The 20619-nt window shown below is 28.7% G+C and overlaps 2 protein-coding genes across 10 annotated transcripts in view; one reads left to right on the plus strand and one right to left on the minus strand.

Annotated features, from left to right (window-relative positions):
- The window catches only part of LOC107453287 (Ribosome production factor 2-like protein Non3), a 19886-nt gene extending 3335 nt beyond the window's left edge, over nt 1-16551 (minus strand). The window contains exons 1-6 of the mRNA XM_016070045.4: nt 16344-16551; nt 16121-16253; nt 7160-7197; nt 7019-7058; nt 1394-1552; nt 722-818 (exon numbers count right to left, since the gene is read on the minus strand). Of these exons, the coding sequence (XP_015925531.1) occupies nt 722-818; nt 1394-1552; nt 7019-7058; nt 7160-7197; nt 16121-16253; nt 16344-16381 (505 nt within the window). The 5' untranslated portion in view covers nt 16382-16551. The remainder of the gene's footprint in view (nt 1-721; nt 819-1393; nt 1553-7018; nt 7059-7159; nt 7198-16120; nt 16254-16343) is intronic.
- A 28-nt stretch (nt 16552-16579) lies between these two features.
- Nucleotides 16580-20619, plus strand: part of LOC107453288 (autophagy protein 5) — a 26139-nt gene continuing 22099 nt past the window's right edge. Inside the window, exons 1-2 of one of the 9 annotated variants that reach the window (XM_016070046.3) lie at nt 16580-16713; nt 19471-19585. In XM_016070046.3, coding sequence (XP_015925532.1) covers nt 19475-19585 — 111 coding nt within the window. In that variant the 5' untranslated portion in view covers nt 16580-16713; nt 19471-19474. Of the gene's footprint in view, nt 17213-19467; nt 19586-20619 lie in introns of all 9 variants that reach the window. The other 8 variants (XM_016070047.2, XM_071184817.1, XM_016070048.3 and 5 more) reach the window with 8 other exon arrangements.

Genomic DNA, 20619 nt, shown 5'->3' on the forward strand with positions numbered 1-20619 from the left:
AACGAAACGCTTAGACTCCTTTCCACTCTATAGCAGAAGTCGCGGTAATCCGACTATCGTTCGGGCGGCTTGGGTTTCTCCAATAGGACTTCCCAAAAATTTTAGTTTTTGGAACATGGTCGGAAATTTTCAAAATTGGGAAGAAAAAAAAAGTGGATTTCCGCTTTTTCGCGGAAGTCTTTCATCCTTGGTTTAAATACTGTACAAAAAATATTTATTCATGTCTTTTAATAAAATAACAACAGGACATAAGAAAGTAGACCAATAACGTAGACCTAAAAAGTATTTTTAAGGACAGAAAAAATAAATTCCGATTTCCGTCTTCGAGTCAGTCTTGATTCCGTCCGCGGACATTTTCGAAAGACGGAAATCCGTCCTGGGGACGGAAGACTTGCACCCATGGCTGATGTAAAGGATTTCAAGCTATTAAATCAGCTTAATATGTAATATATCTTTAGTTTATATTTTGCCTTAAATTTTAATGAAAAGATTTAATACTAGACAACTAAAAGACTAGTTTTAGCTGTCACTCAGTGAGCTTGGTCAAACCAAAAATAAATACTAGAGTGAATACTTATTTTAAAATTAATAATAAATAAATGAACAAAAAAAAAACTTTAATTTTCTTCTTGACTACCATAAGGTAATTTGTAATCTAGAACTTCCAAACAACTGATTAGAAACATATAATTCTTGATTGGCTAAAAAAAAAAAAACTTACCAATAAAGAAATTCTTTATTCGTTTAAATTCAGGTTTCTGATCAAATCCTTCAGTGAACAAAAGCATGGGTTTATTGCCTGTAGCTACCTTTGCTGTCTGAAAATGTGTTTAGAATATAGTTATTGTGGAGGAAGCTATTCAAACACTAAACTACACACACTTCTTGTTAAATATCAAAATTAAAAGGAAAACAGAAATTGGTCAAAAAATCTCAAAACAACGAGCAAGTTACAAATTAAAACACAATGCAAAAAAATTAAAGAAAAAATATTTTTTCAATAATAATATCAATAAAGAAAGATTATATGTACCAGAAAAATTAATGAATAAATAAAAGTAATATTCAGAAAATTATAATCTAAGAAAATGAAACTAATGCAATTTTTTTACCTACTATAGTCAATATTTGCACAAAATAATAAAAGATCATTTAAATTTAACATTAATTATCTTTTTGAAAAATCATACTAATTATTCTGACTGATAAATATCAATGCTGTCAATTCTTTCTACTTAAAAAAAAAAAATTACTGAGTGAAGTATATATGGAGTTTACTTCTAAAAAATTATAGGATGTAACTAATTATATATCAATATAATTCTGGCAGCTTTTCAAGCTCTTAAGTGCATAAAAGATATTAACTATAATAAGCTTTTATTGCATGTCTTACTTTAAAATCTTTCAATGATTTGTAATCTTCAATACCAAACTCAAACATGTCGAGCACTTGGTGATCAAACATCCTTCCAGCTACCATGTTGTTCGGCCTCTTCTTATTGTGAGACCCAAACATAAAATGAGAGGCATCAGATTTCTTACAAAAGCCTTCCTGCAAATTAATTTAATGAAACATCAAGTCAATAAAATTTGGATGTAGGAACAGTAAGACAAAATTAAAATGCCATTTCCTCTAAATAATTTTACTAAAATACTGACATAATAATTCCTCCACTTTCTATTTGACTCACTTTAAAATCTCACAGCTAACAAAATTTAAATAACCTAGATAAAAAACAAGAATATGACAGAATTTATTGTTTACAGAAGTTTTACCTAAATCTTACATTAAATCAATCATATCCATGTTTTATTAACTACTCTACTTTTTTATCATGTAAGAATTAGTAAACTTCAGAACAACTTTAGTGTCACCCACAACCGGTTATGAACGTACCAGTATTTCACATTCGAAAGGGCTTTTCTCTTAATTGCATTAACTTGTGATGTAACATAAATCAATTAAATATGCTACTTAGACGAATGCATTGCCGAAATTTAATTAGTCGACAATTTTTTTTGGTATTGGGATTTGGTTCTTCCATCAGTGTGTATATATATTCATATTATTTATATTAGTACCAAAATTTATTAAACCAATTAGACTGTAATTTTCATTATTTCCAATTTTTTTATTTATTTAAATATAATAAAAAACAATTAGAAAAAGAGCTACTTTTGAAGAGTGCAATTTTTAAGATATTCTCAGTTTTGGAATTATCTATACTTTTTATACTATCAATGTTATACATTAAACACATTCGATAAATTCATAGCTGTTCACTTATTAAGTAGGATAAATAAAAAAAAATCATCTCACATAAACGAGGTAAGAAAAAAAGAGGATAATTATAACACGTGGAGTAAAAGCTTTGTTATGGGATTAAGCGAAAGTTTTGAAATGAAAGTTTGATTTGTGGAAGCCTGTAAAACAACGGTCTTGAGATAGTGTCATTACGCAAAATAATCACATGATTTGGAAAACCTGGAATACAATCATCCCTGTTATTGTTTTGTTGCAAAGCTTATTATAGTAACTATTTCCAGAAAAACTAACTTCCTACAATTGTATTTATTTATTATGCTATAGATATATATATATATATAGTACAAAATATATTTTTCATGTTTTCTCTATCTTTTGTACTTATTTTATGAGCTCTATACTCTTGTCTTATTTCATATGCACTATTAATTTCTTTTCACCACAAAACATTACATATTAAAAATCTTAATTTCAATTATGAAGGGCTGTATAGTAAAAAAATACATAAGTATTTCAAGGTGAATTTTACTACAATCTCAAATCTTACAGTGGCCAGCGAAGTTTTTCTGACAGTCATGAATATTTTCTGTTCTGTCTCACTAGCTAAGCAGTTCTGCTTCATTAGCTAATTCTAATTCAATTTAAACATGGTTTTGTGCCGATTTGTTACATGAAATTAATCAATCTATAAAAAATATATATATATACCTTTTAGATGCTTTTTAAATTATTTTCTTTCAATACATATATCAAAACCTTTATTAAGAAATAATGATTCTAATTATTGACTTCAGACTTTTTATCTCATGCGTTTAAAATTCACCACCAAAATTACTTTTCTTTTTACAAAATATAATCGAACCACACTATAGTGAACACTCGGATGCAGTGAACTTTTCGTCCATACTCCTATTTAAATAATGTTATTTTTAACGCTTATAGTGAACAGCTGAGAACTTGGAAATTCGGTTATAGTGGACTCAAATTTCATTTCTCTAAATATCTTTTTCAGTCCTTAATCTTTAAACTTGCAGGTGTTGGGACTGAAAATTAATGCATCCCTATACAATGTGTCATATTTCACTCCTTTATGCTTATCACTTTTAACTATACTGTAATAAATGTTAAACAGAACATTTATCATATACTCCCACCTCCCTGACAATCCTCTCTTTGTCCCTTTTCCCCAAGCTTGCTCTACAACTAGTTAGTTTGGCCACCTGCTGAATTTTTGGAAATCTCTGATCTGTTCAAACCATATTCTTTACAAATCATCCTTCGACAATCAAGAAGGGGAACAATTTAACTCGTTCTACAGCTGCTCTATTCCATTTCTCACATCATCTATTTGAGACAAGATTTTTATTCCAAAGGTAGTGGCAAATTCTCTAAAGAGGAAAGCATTTTCGATAGAAGACAAGGTTAAAATTGTAAAACATATTGAAGACGGAACCAAACAATCGGCACTGTGTAAGGAATTTTCCTAGTCAAAATCTACAGTTTCAAACATTTGGAAAAATCGAAGTGCAATTCTTGCCGCATGGTTTCGTTGAAAAAACTATGTTGAGCTGAAAGAGAGATTGCAGAAGAAGCTTTGTTAAAATGGTTCACTACTCACAGGGATGAGAGTAGTCAGAAAGTAAAAAAGAGGAAATCTAAGAATGAATATACATTATATATACACAAAAATTTGACAAAAAAAGTGTGATTTTTAAACCTGGAAACCATGTGTTTTAAATCCCGATGATTAATTTTAAAATTGTATGAATATGAATCACATGCCCGATTTTAAATTGAGAGAATATGAATCCCGATATGAGGCTTTTAAATCGCGTGAATATGAAACTCTATATCGAATTTAAAAAATACAAATCATGATGTGTAATTTTTAGATCACGTTAATACGAATCACGCTGCATAATTTTTAAATCGTGCGAATACGAATCCCAATGTCTAATTTTTAAAGCACATATAAATACGAAAATCGATGTTTGATATTACAACAGCAAAAACGAATAACGACACTGGATTTTAAGATCGTGCGAATACGAATAGCTACATAGGGTTTTAAAAGCACGTAAATACAAATAGCGATATTGGATTTTTAAATCTCATAAATAAGAATCACAATGCACGCCTAAATAAGAATCGCAACGTTCAACTTTCAAATCAGGTTAATACGAAAATCGATGCTTGATAATAAAATGGCGATTTTAAAAATGCATAAATACAAACACAATATAGGATTTTTAAATCTCGTAAATAAGAATTATAATGTACGATATTTAAATAGCGTAAATAAGAATCACAATGCGCAACTTTTAAATCAGGTAAATACGAAAATCGATGATTGATATTAAAATCGCGTGAATAAAAATCGAGATATTTGCAGAGTCAGGACTTGAGATTCCTAAAAGGCTTGTTTGTATTGTTTTTGTTCAGACATAATAAACAAAAATTTACAAGATTAATTGAATGAACAAATAAATATTTTCACCGCAAATCTATCTGTATTTTTTTTCCGTTTGCTTTTACGCCAGAATACAGGAAGCAGCGACGTCTGAATTGTGAAAATACGAGCTATCCGGCGGATGGATAAAAATACGGAAAATCTTATTTTCTGTGCGTAAAAGCGGAGAAAATAGCTAAGATAAATAAAAATGTGGAGGGGTTAGCAGCTAGGACGTAGTTTAAACTTTCTGTTTATCTTTGAAAATCGTAAATAAATATAATTATTTTATTTGAACGACTGAATTTTCACAAAAAAGAGAGATATTTATATATATATATAAAAAAAAAATTATTTTTTTAGAGAATTGGAGTTCTTGATGAAATGGCTGAAATTCGAGAGGTAAAAGCGAAAAAATCGCATCCCTGTATAAAGATCAACCAGTTTTATCCCAAAGAAATGATTTTTAGAGAAACTTCAGAGAGGGGAATGAGGACTTCAATACTTTCGCCGGAAAATTAAATTCCTCATGAAATATTTTAACTTGATCAAAAAATTTTTTCTGCAGAAATTAGCGGAAAAAAATGGAAAAATCAGAAATCCACGGAAGAATCACACCCCTGTACTCAGCAGGACCTATGCTTCAAATTAAAGCGAATGAGTTAGCTGAAAAGTTAGAGGAAAAGGATACAGTGTACTCCAATGGATGGCTGGACAGATTTAAAAATAAAAAACGGAATAATATTTCTTCAGGAAAGACTATTGCAGAAGAAGAAAGTGTTGATGCAACGAATGTGGAAAAGGGGAAAACAGAAATGTGGCCGAATATTATACAGAATTATGAAGGGAAAGACATTTTTAACTATGACGAAGCTGGACTATGTTACAAATTGATTTTCAATCAGACATTAATTTAAAGGAGAAAAATGCACTAATGGTAAACTCTCCAAAGTGAGAATAACAATTCTTGTTTGTGCAAAGATGAAGGGTAGGAAAAGTGGAAAACTGTCATAGGTAAATCTCAAAAACCGAGGTGCTTTAAAATTTTTTTAAAAACTGCCTGTTAACTACAAAGCCAATCAAAAAGAAGTTAATCAAAACTTTTTTTGAAGAACTTCAACAGTGGGACAGTGATTTATAAAAAGTAAATCGTAAAATTGTTTTTCTTGAAGACAATTGCACAGCTCACCCCCATTTAGAAAGACTAAAGTGTATTAAGCTCATATTTTTACCACCAAATAAGATTTCTGTGTAGACCAGGGTGTTATTCAGGTGTCTCACTATAGGAGACAATTAGTTATGAGTATTTTAGATAACTATGAAAAAAAACAAACATGGATTCAGAATGCAACATTTTTCTTCTAAAAGCAATATTTTTGCTATAAAAATCATGGAGGCAAGTAACATCAGCTACAATTCGTAACTGTTTCCGACATGCAGGTCCTTCAAAGGGTCTTAAAGTAAAAGATTCCAATGTGGAGGAAGAAGAAAATTTACCTATCTCTCTATGGCTAAAAAAACAGGGAATGGATATTTTTCCTAAGGACGTTATTGAGCAATTTGAATGTTGTACTTCTGGTACTCCAACCGATGATGACATTGTCAGTGAAATAAAACAAACAAACGAAGGTAGAGAAGACTTATTAGAAGAAAATATTGAAGAAAAAAAATGAACTTTCAGCACCATATATAGCTGAAGTAAGATCAGCCATAAATGTCCTCAATACGTTTTTTTCTACAGAAAATGTAGATCAAAAAATCTTTCATTTTTAGCACATTTTAGATAAGAAAATTGATGAACTCTATTTAAAATCAAATTGTGTTCAATCAAAAATCACAATTTTTTTTCATAAAAGGAGAAATTAAAACTAATTTTTAGCTACACAAGTACTTTTTTCAACCTGTACAAACTTAATTTTCAATCACGGTACACTATAGCAGGGTTCGCACTGTAATACATTTATCTATAGCACTGTAATACATTTATAATTATATTACAAAATAATACATAAGAATAATGCAATAATTAAAGTTCTTAAAAAATTAAGTTCTCTTTTAGGCTGCCATAAAAGGTGATGGCCGAATATTCAGTATATAGATGATGGTCAAATTACATTTCGTTACAGCTTTACAATGAGCTTTTAAAAGCATTTTAACTTTTAGCAAATTTACTTATAAATTAACTTATGAGCAAAACTAACTTACACTTAAAAAAATAATTACTCTGCGTACAATAATATTGCATTTCAATAATTGTATATAGATAAATACGAAAGAAAAAAATATGTTACAATACAACATACCAAAGGAGTTGCATCTTCAAATGGTTTTAGATCGTTTTTTCTAAAAGAAGAAAAATAAAAATCAAGAGGAAAAAAAAAACTGCAATGTGAATCAAGTCTTACAACAATTACACTAATAAAAAAAAAAGAAACATAACTTACTTGTTATAAAACACTGTATGAGGCTTTTTCAACATAGACTAAAATGCAAATAAATTGAAGAATTAGTTAACAAGTATATCATTCCAGTTATTACAACAATAAAAAGTAACTACTCAAATACACATTTAAAATAACTTAAGTATGTCGTAAATAAAACAAAATTTTATTCTATAAGGGAAACATCTTAATTACCTACATCAGATACCAACTTTTTTTGAAAAATGAACATAAATAAACATTCAACTTTTTTTTAATAAAATATAATAAATAACAAATATGTTTAAGATTCTAAAATAAAAAAAAAGCCAAGAAGATTGTAAAAACTATTGCATATTTTTTAAAGAAAAGTCCAACCCACAGACTTCTAAAAGATTTTTTCAGGGTTCAACAGATTTTTAACTGGTTTTCAAGATTTAGGAGTGTATTAAGAAATAATAACACATCTTAATTTGCTATTATTTAATGTTTATTGAAAACAGTTTATAGCACTAAAACAATTATCGTGATCCCTGCCGGCTGAAGACTCCCCGTGTAGAAAATGGTGACTAATGCATGTTAAATCTGTCGAGTTCTACATGTTCCTAGAACAAATCATACCTCTGGGGGTACTGATACAGGAGTTTCCTTGCCTTCTGGATTGGTTAAAAATTACAAGACTACAGAGTTGAACATTTTGCCATTCCATCATGTTCCGTTTGTTATTCCATCATATACTTATTTAAACACCCTTTTTAATTAAGTAAGAAAATTTAAAGGCAGCAACTATATATATTTTTTAAAATTTTAAAGTACTTTAAGGCAGGGAGACTTAAGAGACTTACTTAAAAAGAGAGAAAGGCTGGTTCAGTCCTTAATTAAAGCTTAAGCTATGATTCTCTCCTCACGACGCACATAGATAAAAAAATTTTTAAAAAAAACGCAACAAAAGTATGTGAAAACATTGTCGTTTTCACTTTCTGTAAGAAATGAATTGAATGTTCAATACTTTTCTGATAATAGCAGTCAAACTTTACACTGCTAACAAATTATTTTTGTTCAAAAATACAACATTCATAGATTTTCTTATAGTATTAAAAAAAATAAAATATTTAGTCAGAAAAATTTCTTAACAGTTGTCGTTATTATTTTATTTTAGTTTTTAACTTTTGCTGTTAAATAAAAGAAAGCATATGAAGGCACTTTTATAGCTACATATTGTCTGATAACAACAGTTTATTAATTGGGATGCCTAATTTTAATGTATACATAACAGCAATTTTTTAATACATTATCACTAGGAAACAAAAACCTTGAAAACTAATTGCTAAAAAAATATAATCCGGGCAGATAATAATGGAAATACTATTACACTTGCTCATAAATATTTTAAAAAAAAAGGTGTTATAATTAAAACACATAAATATTTCGAATAATGATATTAAAAAACACATTATGATATTGGAAGAATTAAGCATTTATTTGAAGTTCAAGATTTTACTTTCTTTGACCTAATATATTTTCTAATTCTTTTTTGTTCAAAGTTACGAGACTGTAATGATTTTACTGGCGGAATTCTAACATAAGTTCTTAAACATCTAAACAAAAACATAATGCTTTTATTCACAGAAATTCTTTTAGTATAATTGATTTGATGTCATCTTTATATTTTCTGAAGTAAAGCACGGAAAATTACCTTTCCCTTTTTGTGTTTTATAATAATACTTGCTGGTGATATTTGACTTGAAATTAGATAAGAAAGAGTGACCTTCTATTTACACTTTAGCCCTGATTTTGAGGAAAATTATTCAAAACTTTTAGGGGCTTTTAAAATTTTGTTAGGCTAAAAACACATTACACTAGTTTATTGAATAATGATTGACTAGTGTAACTGAAAATACATATTCTATACAGCATGTTAACCCTCCGCGTTCGGTTCAGTTTTTATACTTTCCAGTCCTGAAATACGGGGCGATTTTTAAGTTACTTTTAGTTTAGCACTTTTCATTTTAAGTAATTTTTTCACCACTAAATATCAAAAATTATAAGTATGATATGAAATGCAACGTTAAAGCATCAATCTACTGGTTACTATATTAAAAAGTAGGCGTTATTATCTTCCTTCTACGAATTTTTCTATATAACTTGCGAAATTCCCGAATCCTCTAGTGCCACCTAGTAGCGAAAATAAGCATCAGATGATGGTCGTACACGGGGAAATGGCGGGATCCGTATTGAAATCAGGGGGAAAATGTCTTCGCCCGAGATTTTCACGTGACCCATAGTGGGGGACGTACGCGGAGGGTCAATCAATTTGTATTACATATTAAGTCAGCCATATTTAATGCCAGTATAAGTCATACCAATATATTCTTATTTAAATATATAAAACAAATGGTCTACATTAGGGGTGCACAACCTGCGGCCCGCGGGCCAAATGCGGCCCTTCGACTACTGAAGTGCGGCCCGCGAGAGCTTCTAAACACAATTAAAAAAAATTTTAAAAATGGCAATCTTTAATTGCACTTTTAAGTCATCACGTGTTGACGCAATCAATTTTAACAGATTCTTTAGTAAATGTACGTTTAATGCGCTTTCTTTAAGCCGATTTTATCGTAAATATAAAGGTTTTTTTTTAAAACAGTTATTTCCGCTTTTTTACGTGATATCGAAAATCCCTAATTTTTATTACGACGCGAGTTTCAGATCACCCATTTAAATAATAACTTTTTGGTGCACTTTATTTGTGACAATTTAATCTTAAATCTAAGTGATTTTTTATCTTTTTTTTTTGCTATTCTTTTTTCAAAATTTTTTTTCGGCAGTTATTGCTATGCGTTCCCACGTATTACAAAAAATTTCAATTATTCTATAACGACATGCAAATTTTAAATTGTGCATTTGACAAGCTTTATTCATGCTGAGTTCAGCATAAATATAAGTAATTCCCCCCCCCCAATTATTTCTATACTTTTCCACATGATTTTGATGATCCCGTTATTTGATTATGATGTTACTAAGACACGTGATTGTCAATCGCACAATTAAATAATCACTTTTTGATACGGTATTTCGGTACAGTTTTATCGTAAATCCTAGTTATTTTTCCTTCTTTTTTTCCCGCAACGAATATGATTTGGTCGAATGTGGTAATGAATTGTGATTTGGTCAAAAACCAAATATTCGGCACAAAAAAAATCGACTGAACACCGTACACTTGGGGCCAAATAGCAAACTCTTTTAGCAGCATAGAAACACTGAAACTAACATTTCAATGCTCAGAATAATAATATGTGGAAAAACGTATTCCTAAATTAACTCTAAAAAATAAGGCCAATCAAGAAGGTTTTTGAAAATGTCGCAAAGCGAAACAAAAGAACATAAAAATCAATCTTAATTTTTGGAAGAAAATTTTTAAGCTTAACATCTCAGTTTTCCAATTACCAGAAAAAGCCAAGAAAAAAGAATTAAGTCAACAGAAATGCTATTAAAAATTACTGTGTTATAATAAAAACGCCTAAAAAAAGTTTTTTTTCTTTAAAGAAAATAAAAAGTTAGAAAAAACGTTCTTAATCTTTTAAATGAAAATCTTACGCTGAAAATCTCAATTTAAATTTTTCTCATTGCCATAATTTTAGAAGAAAAAAAATGGCTATAAAATAAATTTTATTAGTAACTTTATTTTTAAAAAAAAAATGCTGTCATAATAAAAATGCCTTAAAAAAGAAAAACAGAAAAAAACAAATTTTTCTTAGTTCCTGAAATAAAACTTTAATACAGAAAATCACACTTTTCCATGTTACTGTTTATTTATATTACAGTACAGGGAAAGAGTGATAATAAATTAATAGTATGAGACGTTCTGTTAAAATGCTGGGTTATAATAAAAACAGCGAAAAATGGAAAAAAATCCTTCTCAATTCTCAAAGTATCGAAAAAATGACAGAATTGACTTATCTGATTATAATTTTTTTTATTTTTTTTAAAAAAGTAATATCTAAAAATTCAAAAATAAAAAAAAACTTAGAAAAATATATTTCTGAAAAATATTCTGCCGAATATTTGACAGATCATTCAACAAACTGAATTTTTCACAGAAGGGCCAAATACTCATTACATCCCTAATTTAAATGCAATGTTATTGCAACTTGAGAAATTCATAAAATGGAGGAAAATGTGAATTTTTAAACTGCTCACTGTTTGTAGTTAAGATTTCAATTTTTTGTTGCTTAAGTGGTGATCGTTTTCGATTAAAAATAAAAAAAAAAGGTTTATGATAAAAAAAAATCTAATAATTAATAAAATGAAATAATAAAGTACATTACAAAATAAGCATTGAATTTTATTTTAAACTATCATAGTTTTGTTTTTATTTTAGGCTTTTGTTTAAAACCTATTTTGTTTAAAACCAAATTTTCTTCAATTAAAATATTTAATTTGAATTTATATTACTTAATTATGACTAAATTAGTTAATTATGACTAATTTAGTCATAATTATGACTAAATTTTTTCCTACTTTCATTCTGTGGGCATTGCATTTTTTTTTTATTTATTAGAATTTAATTCTAAAATGAATTTTCGTATTGCATGATATGATAAAAAAAAAACATTTCTTTTCTTTGTTTATTTTGATAAATCTATTATTCATGTGATAAAAATAGCAAATTTTTTTTGGTAAAAAAAAAAGCTAAGGTTTTTTTACTTTTGAATGAATTCTAATAATGGAACACCTTTAATTTTTTACAAATATATTACTAAGTTTATTGATAAAAAAAATAGAAAGAGAAGGTTTAAATAAACATTACTACATTTGTCATTAACATGTCGAAATACATGTGCGGCCCTTCGTTAGCCAACCTGCTGTGCAAGTGGCCCTTCACTCAAAAAGGTTGCGCACCCCTAGTCTACATTGATTTACAAAATTGTGAATTTATCTTATCTTATAACAATTTTAAAAGAAAGAATAAGGGAATAAACTCATAAAATTGATGACAATGACTTTCTATCTTTTATTTAAGAATGAATTTTAAATATTTATTATGAATTATTTATGAATTTTAAATAAGCAATTCACACTTAAAATCACAGTAAAAAGTTAGAAGCATTATTTAATTTTCATTTGCTTCAACAAAACTTGTTATCCAACAGTTTTGAAGACAGTCATTTTTAATAATATATGTGCACATGGGAGAAGGAACTCAGATACAGTGTTGCCAGATTAGGGGTTTCCCCCCCCCCAAATTTAGGGTGATTTTTTATCTTCAATGGGTGTTTTAGAGGAATTTGTTTTTAGGGGTTTGTCTTGGGGTTATTCGTGAATTTTATTAGTTTCATTTTGGTTATGTTCTAATATCAAATTTTACAACTAAAACTGTGAGATGGTAATATAAAAATCAATATATTAAATCAAAACAAAAAGACTTAATTTTAGAACTTAATCCCTTTGATAAATGCAGTAAGTTATTACTTAGCTCGATCAACCTGTACGTTTAGTGAATTTGAATTCAAATTATTTAAAATTTTTAATGTGCAAGGTTTAAAAATAATGCCAAAGGATAAAGAAAAAAAGAAGTATGTACAAAAGTACAAGAAAGATTGGGAACACGAAAAGCAATTTAACGGTAAATTAATAGTACAATTGTTCATCCTTTTATTTAATTATCAGCACATTATTTCAAATAAAACTTATATATATATATTTTTGCAGAGTGGTTGACATCGGTGACTGGAAGAAGTGAGTTAGTATTTTGTAAATGTTGTAAAGTTGAGCTAAAGGCACATAAAAAAGATTTGGCAAATCATGCAGCAACAGACAAGCACAGCAAAAAAATGGAAGAATCTGAAGCTGTTTCCTTAACTCCAAAAATTACACAGTTTGCTAAGAAATCTATAGACGATAGACGTAAAATTGCCGAACTAAAAGTTGCTTGTTTTATAGCAGAGCATTGTTCGATTTCAATCATGGATCACTTAGACGAGCTCATAAAGATGACAAATCAGATATGCTTCAAAATATCAACTCCATCGTACAAAATGCTTATCTTTACTCATAAATGTCATAAGCCTATGTATGTTTCAAGATTTGATTGATGATGTTGGCGAATCTTACTATTCTCTCAAAGTTGATGATAAAAACAAAGAAAGTGATGGGTATTATGATACGTTACTTCAGCAAGAAAAAATGTAAAGTCATTACAACATTTTATTGAATTGTTGAAATTGAAGCCGAAACAATGAATATATCTTTCAAGACAATATTGGAAAAATTTACGACTGAGTAATTTGCTTGGAATGGGCATTGACGGTGCTAATGAATGTCATGGTGGGCTCTCGCAATTCATTTTCAACAAGATTACTTCAAGATGTTCCTCATGCATTTATTGTGAAATGTATATGTCATTATTGTCATTCATTACATCCTGCTGCTGAACATGCATTTTCTGTTCTGTCAACCAATCTTGATTTTTTAATTTGTGAAACTCACAATTGGTTTTCCAACAGCACAAAAAGACAACTGGATTACAAAAAAGTTTATAAGCTAAATGAAGTCGCTGATCCTATTAAGACTTCCAAGTTATTTGAAACTAGATGGCTAGCTCGAATAGAATAAATTAAAATCATTCTTGATCAATGGGAGCCTCTGAAAATACATTTCGGTATTGCTGCGGATAAAAAGAGATGTTATACTGCAAAGCAACTCTATTCAATGTATAAAGACGCTAAAAACAAATTGTATTTCAGGAATGTGATTGACAAAAACACAAAAAAGAGGAAGTTTATAACTGTAGCATTAAACATGCAAAAGAAAAAATGATATGAATTCAATAGCCAATCTGATAATGATTACATTATTATCTATTCAAATAAATATAAATAAATGGTAATTATGTTCTTAAATAAAATCTTGATTAAAATAATTTTTTTTTAATAATTTAGATAACTTTGAGTAATTATGCATAAGCAGGATTTTATGTATCACATCATTTTAAAAAACATTTCTTTAATGGTCAAAGGACCTTTATGGACTTTCTTATCAGTTCTTTGTTTTTTCGATGGTCTTTTATAAACATGACTGATCTGTAGACTGCGTTTTGCAGACTTTTGATCATCAGTGTTAATAGGACAAGAAAGTTCATTTCTCACACAATTTTTAGAGGCCTTAGATTAAGAATCGCGATATTGGATTTCAAAATCGCGTGAATAAGAATCGCGATGCTTGATTTCAAAATCGCGTGAAAAAGAATCGCGATGTTGGATTTTAAAATCACTTGAATAAGAGTCGTGATGTTGGATTTTAAAATCGCGTGAATAAGAACCACAATGTTTGATTTTAAAATCGTGTGAATAAGAATCGCGATGTTCAAGTTTAAAATAGCGTGAATAAGAATCACGATATTGAATTTTAAAATCACGTGAATAAGAATCACGATATTAGATTTTAAAAGCACGAAAATACAAATCGCGGTATTGGATTTTTAAATCGCGTAAATAAGAATCACGATGCACAATTTTTAGAGTCCGTGAATACTTATCGCAACGAGTAATGTTTAAACCGCGTATAAATCCGAAAATCGATGTTTGATATTACAACCGCCTGATAACGAATCGCAATATTGAAATTTAAAAATATATATGAATCTCGACATTGGATTTTAAACTAGCGGGAATATGAATCGCTATATTGGGTTTCAAAAACGTTTAAATACAAATTGCGATATTGGGTTTTAAAAACACTTAAATACACGCGATATTGAATTTTTAAATTGCGCTAATGGGAGTTGCGAGTAATAATTTTTAAATCGTGCAAAAACGAATCTTAACAAGTAACTTTTAAAGCAGTTGAATACGAAAATCGATGATTTACATAAAATGATTAATGTTAAATAAAGATACATAAATTTTGTTGTTAAATTGTACAAAGAAATTCAGAACAGAATACCAACTAATTTTGAAACATTAGAGTCTATAAAAAAAGTTTTCACCGGATTCAACACGTAAATTTGTTAAGGCAAATATTACAGATATTGTTGCTAAATTTTCATCAATTTGTATTGATATCGATGAAACAATTGCTGAGTGAGATTTACTCTCGAGTGTAGATGATTTGAATTGTAATTCTACAGAATTATTATGGAAAAAAATCGGCAAAATTAAAAATTCATGCAGAAATTTAAAATTCAAACAGGTTTTGACTCTTGTTTTAGCCTTATTAAGTATTCCGTTTTAAAATGCAGCGGTGGAGAGATGTTTCTTCATATTAAATATTATTAAAGACAAATTGAGATATAAAATGTCTATTACTACAGCTCTTGCTAATTTGTGGACTCAATATGAACTTTCTAATAGTTGTCAAAATTTTGTACCTACTTCTTCTATGTTAAAAATGTTTAACAGTGAAAACATATAGAAATCAGAATATAGAAATCAGAAAGTATTGAAGAAAATATGTAGGATATTTTATCAGAAATGTAAGCATAATGTCAGAACTAGAATATTAAAAAGACTATATCGTTGATAATAAAATATTTATGTAAAAATGTGCGAGTCAAAAGTATTGAAAAAAATTAGTAGATTGATTAGTAACGATTGAAATGTAAAAAAGATGCTGATAATAAAATATCACAAAGTATTAAAGCAACGTTTCCTATACATTATTTAACTTTTGTACTGTTTTTTAATAATTAAAAATTTTGATTTTTTTTAAAAAATTTTTTAGGGGATTTTATAACGCCATCTGGGGGTGAAAGGTTATCGACACCTGGCAACAGTGCTCAGATCCCTCAAAATTTAAAAACTACATAAAAAAACAGATTTTATATAAATATATATTTGTGGACTAGTTAATAATTGCTACGAAATTATATTGCTCAAGCAATTTTTGCACCCTGACTCGATGGCGACCCTGACAAGAGACAGCTCTACCAATAGCACGGTACACTGACTGCCGTCTGTTTGTTTTTATCAATAAAAATATATAACTTACGAGATCTTTCAATACTTGAAGAGCAACATTGTTAGCGTTAACACCTCGAATGAAAATTGCTTTCTTATCATTTTCAATTAACTTCGGCTCACGATTTTCAAGAAAGCGCTTCCCAGGTCTTGTCTTTGGTTTCCTAGAAAAAATTATTACAAATTAAAGAACACATATGCATTGTCAAAAAAAAAAAATAATACAGGAAAATTTTTAACAGTAACCAACATACACAACTTGATGACCACCACTTTTGCTTTCAAATTTCATGATGAATAATTTCAATTAAAAAAATGGAGGAACAATTTGAATTAATTACAAATTTGAAACAGTGAATTATTTACCACGCTGAAATGTACGTACTGTTTACAAATAAAATGAAATAAAACTGCAATGAATAGTAAACATATACCTATTTTTGTTCCGTTTATGAAAAGTTCACTGTTTATCTAGCCTCAACCATAAGCCTCGTTAATGAAAATTTAAAGCTATAAGCTTACACCAAGTTCTCGTCGCACTGTTCTACTACCTTCCTTCAATCAAAACAAATTTTTAAAGTAGTTTAGATATACCTCTATTTTCTCGTAATGTATAAATGCTTCGTGAGTTCTTTAATGAAATATAAATGAAATTTTATGACCAATTTTTATTTCATTTCTACAATTTTTCAAATTGTTTTTAAGCTCTGTATTTTATGATTCATTAAATTAATCTAAAAAATAACTATTTTATAAGGCTATTCTGAATAAGTGTGTTCTTTACTCTATAATATAGTTTATTTTTTCTCATTATAGTTTCTTGAATGTGTTAATTATGTTTAAAATTTTGTCACAGGATGTTAATCATTTTAACGTTTATCTAACATATTTGGAATCTTATCAATTACTTTAACTAAATGTGGCATATTACAGCATTCGAAAGGAGTTTAAAAGCTAAATATCTAATAAAATTTGCCTCTGTGCGTATATTTTGGTTCCCTACCTTAAAAAGTCATCATAGCTATGTCATAATGCATTACAAGCTATTAAAATTTCTTTACCAAGAATGAATGACCAAATGGCTGAATAGTATTTATTGGATACATAAATTTTAGAAGAACAAGTAAAGTATTAAATTTACTGTAAATTAGGGCGTATAAATTTCCGGGTTATTTCAGTATTGTGATCTGCCGCGCCAGCTACAATCGCCAAGGTGCCTAATAGATTAAAAACTTGCAAATTTTTGAAAAAAAAAGACATGCAGATGTTTGCCCGAGGGTGGCTACGAGTTATACTTTTCGAGTTTGTCCATTTCTGTGATGTTTTTTTTAATATCTCTCGGGCCAATGCCCGGAAATTTCCAAGACTTGACGCTGCCACAGATCACAATACAGAAATCTCCCCTAAATTTCATAAAATCAATGCCAAAAGTTGCTACTTTTTAGGCAGAAATTATATACCATTTCTCCACTAAGACAAAAAGTCAAACAAAGATTGTTTAGGGAGATCTCTACCAATCATTGAAGTGAAATATATTAGACACATTTTGATAATTTTTGTCCATATAATGAAACCATGTGACCAAAGGATGAATAAAGAGGGAAATTTTCTACCTTTTCAGGGGTCTGTCCAGACATTTTGTGAAAGGTCCGTTTTTGTATATATTGTGAATATAAAATAAGCGTTAAGTCACATTCTTTCAACCAGGGTCCGGCTTTTGTGAATTTGTGCAAATAACGCAAAAAACTTTTTCAAGGAGTTTTTAAATTGTAAAGACGTACAAGATTATGCTCAACACTGTAAAATTATAATTAAAAAAATTAAATTTTAAAAAATGAATAGCAATTGCTGCTACTAAATTAGGGATACAGCATACAAATATTTGGTATTTAGCCTATAATGCTGAATGCAGAATATTCATTTTGGACGAATAAAGGAAAAAGCGTCTGACGAAATCAAAACTTAGTTTGTTTACGTTTGTCTTTCTTCCCCCCCCCCTTCCTGGGAAGGGTTTATTCGATTAACAAAACAATAAATGAAGATAAACAAATTTGTGAATGGTCCGATTAAAAGATGAATTATTTTGTAAAGGGTCCATTTTTATTGAAAGATGTTTGGTGTAGGGTCTGTTAACGGACCCTTTGCTTTTGTTTCTTCTTGTCATTTTAATGAAAATCTATAATTTTAATGTCAAAAATCTTAATATATGTAAATTATGTGCATTATATGTGTATTAAAATATTTACTGTGCTACTTGGTACAAAAAATTTGCCAAATCACGTAAACTAATTTATTATTATTTTTAATTACAATTGAACAGATTGATGAACTTTTAGAAGGTTCACAAAATAGTAACCCCTACAGTAGCACCAATAAATAAATCTAGCTTAGGGGTGCACAACCTATGGTCTGCGAGCCACACGCGGCCCGCCGACTGTTGATGTGCGGCCCGCAGAAACTTCTGAAAGCAATAAAAAATTTGGTTTTTGTAGAAACATTATAAATTTTCTTTTATTAAAATATTAAATTAAAATTTACATTACTCTATGAAATAAGTTTTTTTTTGCACTTTTATTCTGTAAGCTTCTTTATGGTTAGACATGGGTACAAGTCTTCCGTCCCCAGGACGGATTTCCGTCTTTCGAAAATGTCCGCGGACGGAAGTAAGACGGAAATCAGAATTTTTTTTTCTGTCCTTAAAAAGAATTTTTTAGGTCTACTCTCTACTACTTAAAAATATTTTTTTGGTCTACTTTCTTATGTCCTGTTGTTATTTTATCAAAAGGGAGATGAATAAATATTTTTTGTACAGTATTTAAACTTGATGTATTATGGTAAAGCTTTCTTAGATATTTTGCATATGTCGAGGGGGTATTGTGTATGTTAGGTATTTCAGTCAAAAAAATTTCAGTCTTGGCCTTTTTTCCAACTTGCACCCATGTGGTTAGAATTTATATCCTTCTCTCAATATATATTATATTATTTATATATCAATTATATATATATATCAGTTTAAATTAAATAAATTCAAATTTAATTCAGTATTTAATTTTTCAGTATTTAATTTTTTGCAAATATGTTTAGTTAAAAATATTTGGTGCTTAGAACACTAATGTTTAGATAAAAAATTATCATATTTGCCGCTAACATGACTAAATAAGCTTGCGGCTCTTCATTAATCTACCTGCTGTGCAAGTGGCTCTTCACTCAAAAAAGTTGTGCACCTGTAATCTAGCTGATATAAAATCTTTAGGGGAGACCACTAATTTTATTATACTTTATTTTAACAATGTCATTCTTACCTTATAGTAAGAGTTTGTATGTTATTACTCTAGTATCTATTTTTTAACTAAATTATCTGCTTGCTTTTGTTAAAAGTAGAGTAATGGCTGAGGACAGAGAAGTATTACGAGAAATATGGGATGGCCAAATTCCAATTTGCTTTCGTCTTGCATCTGAAGAGATTTATACTATAAAGCACCCTGAACCATTTTATGTAAAGTTCCTTTTTTCATACATTGCTTTTGATTTATTTTTGCTATAATTCAGTTGTTAAATTTTCTTCTTTGGTGACAAGCTTACCAAAACACTACAGGGTTGTAAGAGTAGATAATTTGTAAAAATCTATAGTTTTTGAATAAAAATTACTCTTGATAATAATATATAGTTTGTTTAATTATCAGTGATATATATATAAAATTAACATTTATAATTAAGTACCTAGAAATTTATGCAGCAAATTATATTTGATCTGACTCTAGATAAAAAATAAAAAAAATCTACTAGTTATGTTTTTTTTACACTTTTCAGAAGTTTGTTGAATTTTGGAGACTTGCATCAATTGGCATAACTCTTTCATATTTATTTGTAATAAGTAATGCACAATTCAATCTATTTTGAAGCAATATATTGTCGACATACTGCCAAAAGGAATTCAAGTCTGTTATATAAAACTCTAGATATAACTAGAATTAAACACATTTAGCTCTTAAGATTTTGATCTAGAATTAAAGATCATTTTCAACCCATATTAATAGATTCATGATTGGCTATATTCATTGGCCTGAACATTTTTCTTATAAAGGTTATAGGCATTTAAGGGATTTGGGCACATTTCTTGTTTATTTATTTATTTTTTGGTCACTTAAAGCTATGTACCCACATTATGTCCAGAGGTCTACAAAAATTTAAAATTTCTTGGATCTAAGATAAATTTTTTAGACAGAACTAAATTTTACAAGGAAAGTAGTATAACCATCTTTTTCTTCTTTTGAAATTGTATAAAGAAAATTGTTTAATTTAGTATAATCTAAAAGTTATCTAATAAAGTGGCTAAAAGTGTGTATTCTGTTAAATGTTTTTAAATTGAACAGACTAGAAAAACTGATTACAACTTTTGACGAGAAATTGGCTGTAATCTGGAAATTCCTGAAACTTATGTTGAAATTATTTGCTCATGCAGCATCGCTATTCTGTTTTGAGACATTTTGCATGTTTGCTTTGTTTTCACTAAAATTATATATATATATA

The sequence above is a fragment of the Parasteatoda tepidariorum genome, chromosome 9 (assembly GCF_043381705.1).
Source record: "Parasteatoda tepidariorum isolate YZ-2023 chromosome 9, CAS_Ptep_4.0, whole genome shotgun sequence".
In the NCBI taxonomy this organism is placed as follows: Eukaryota; Metazoa; Arthropoda; class Arachnida; order Araneae; family Theridiidae; genus Parasteatoda; species Parasteatoda tepidariorum.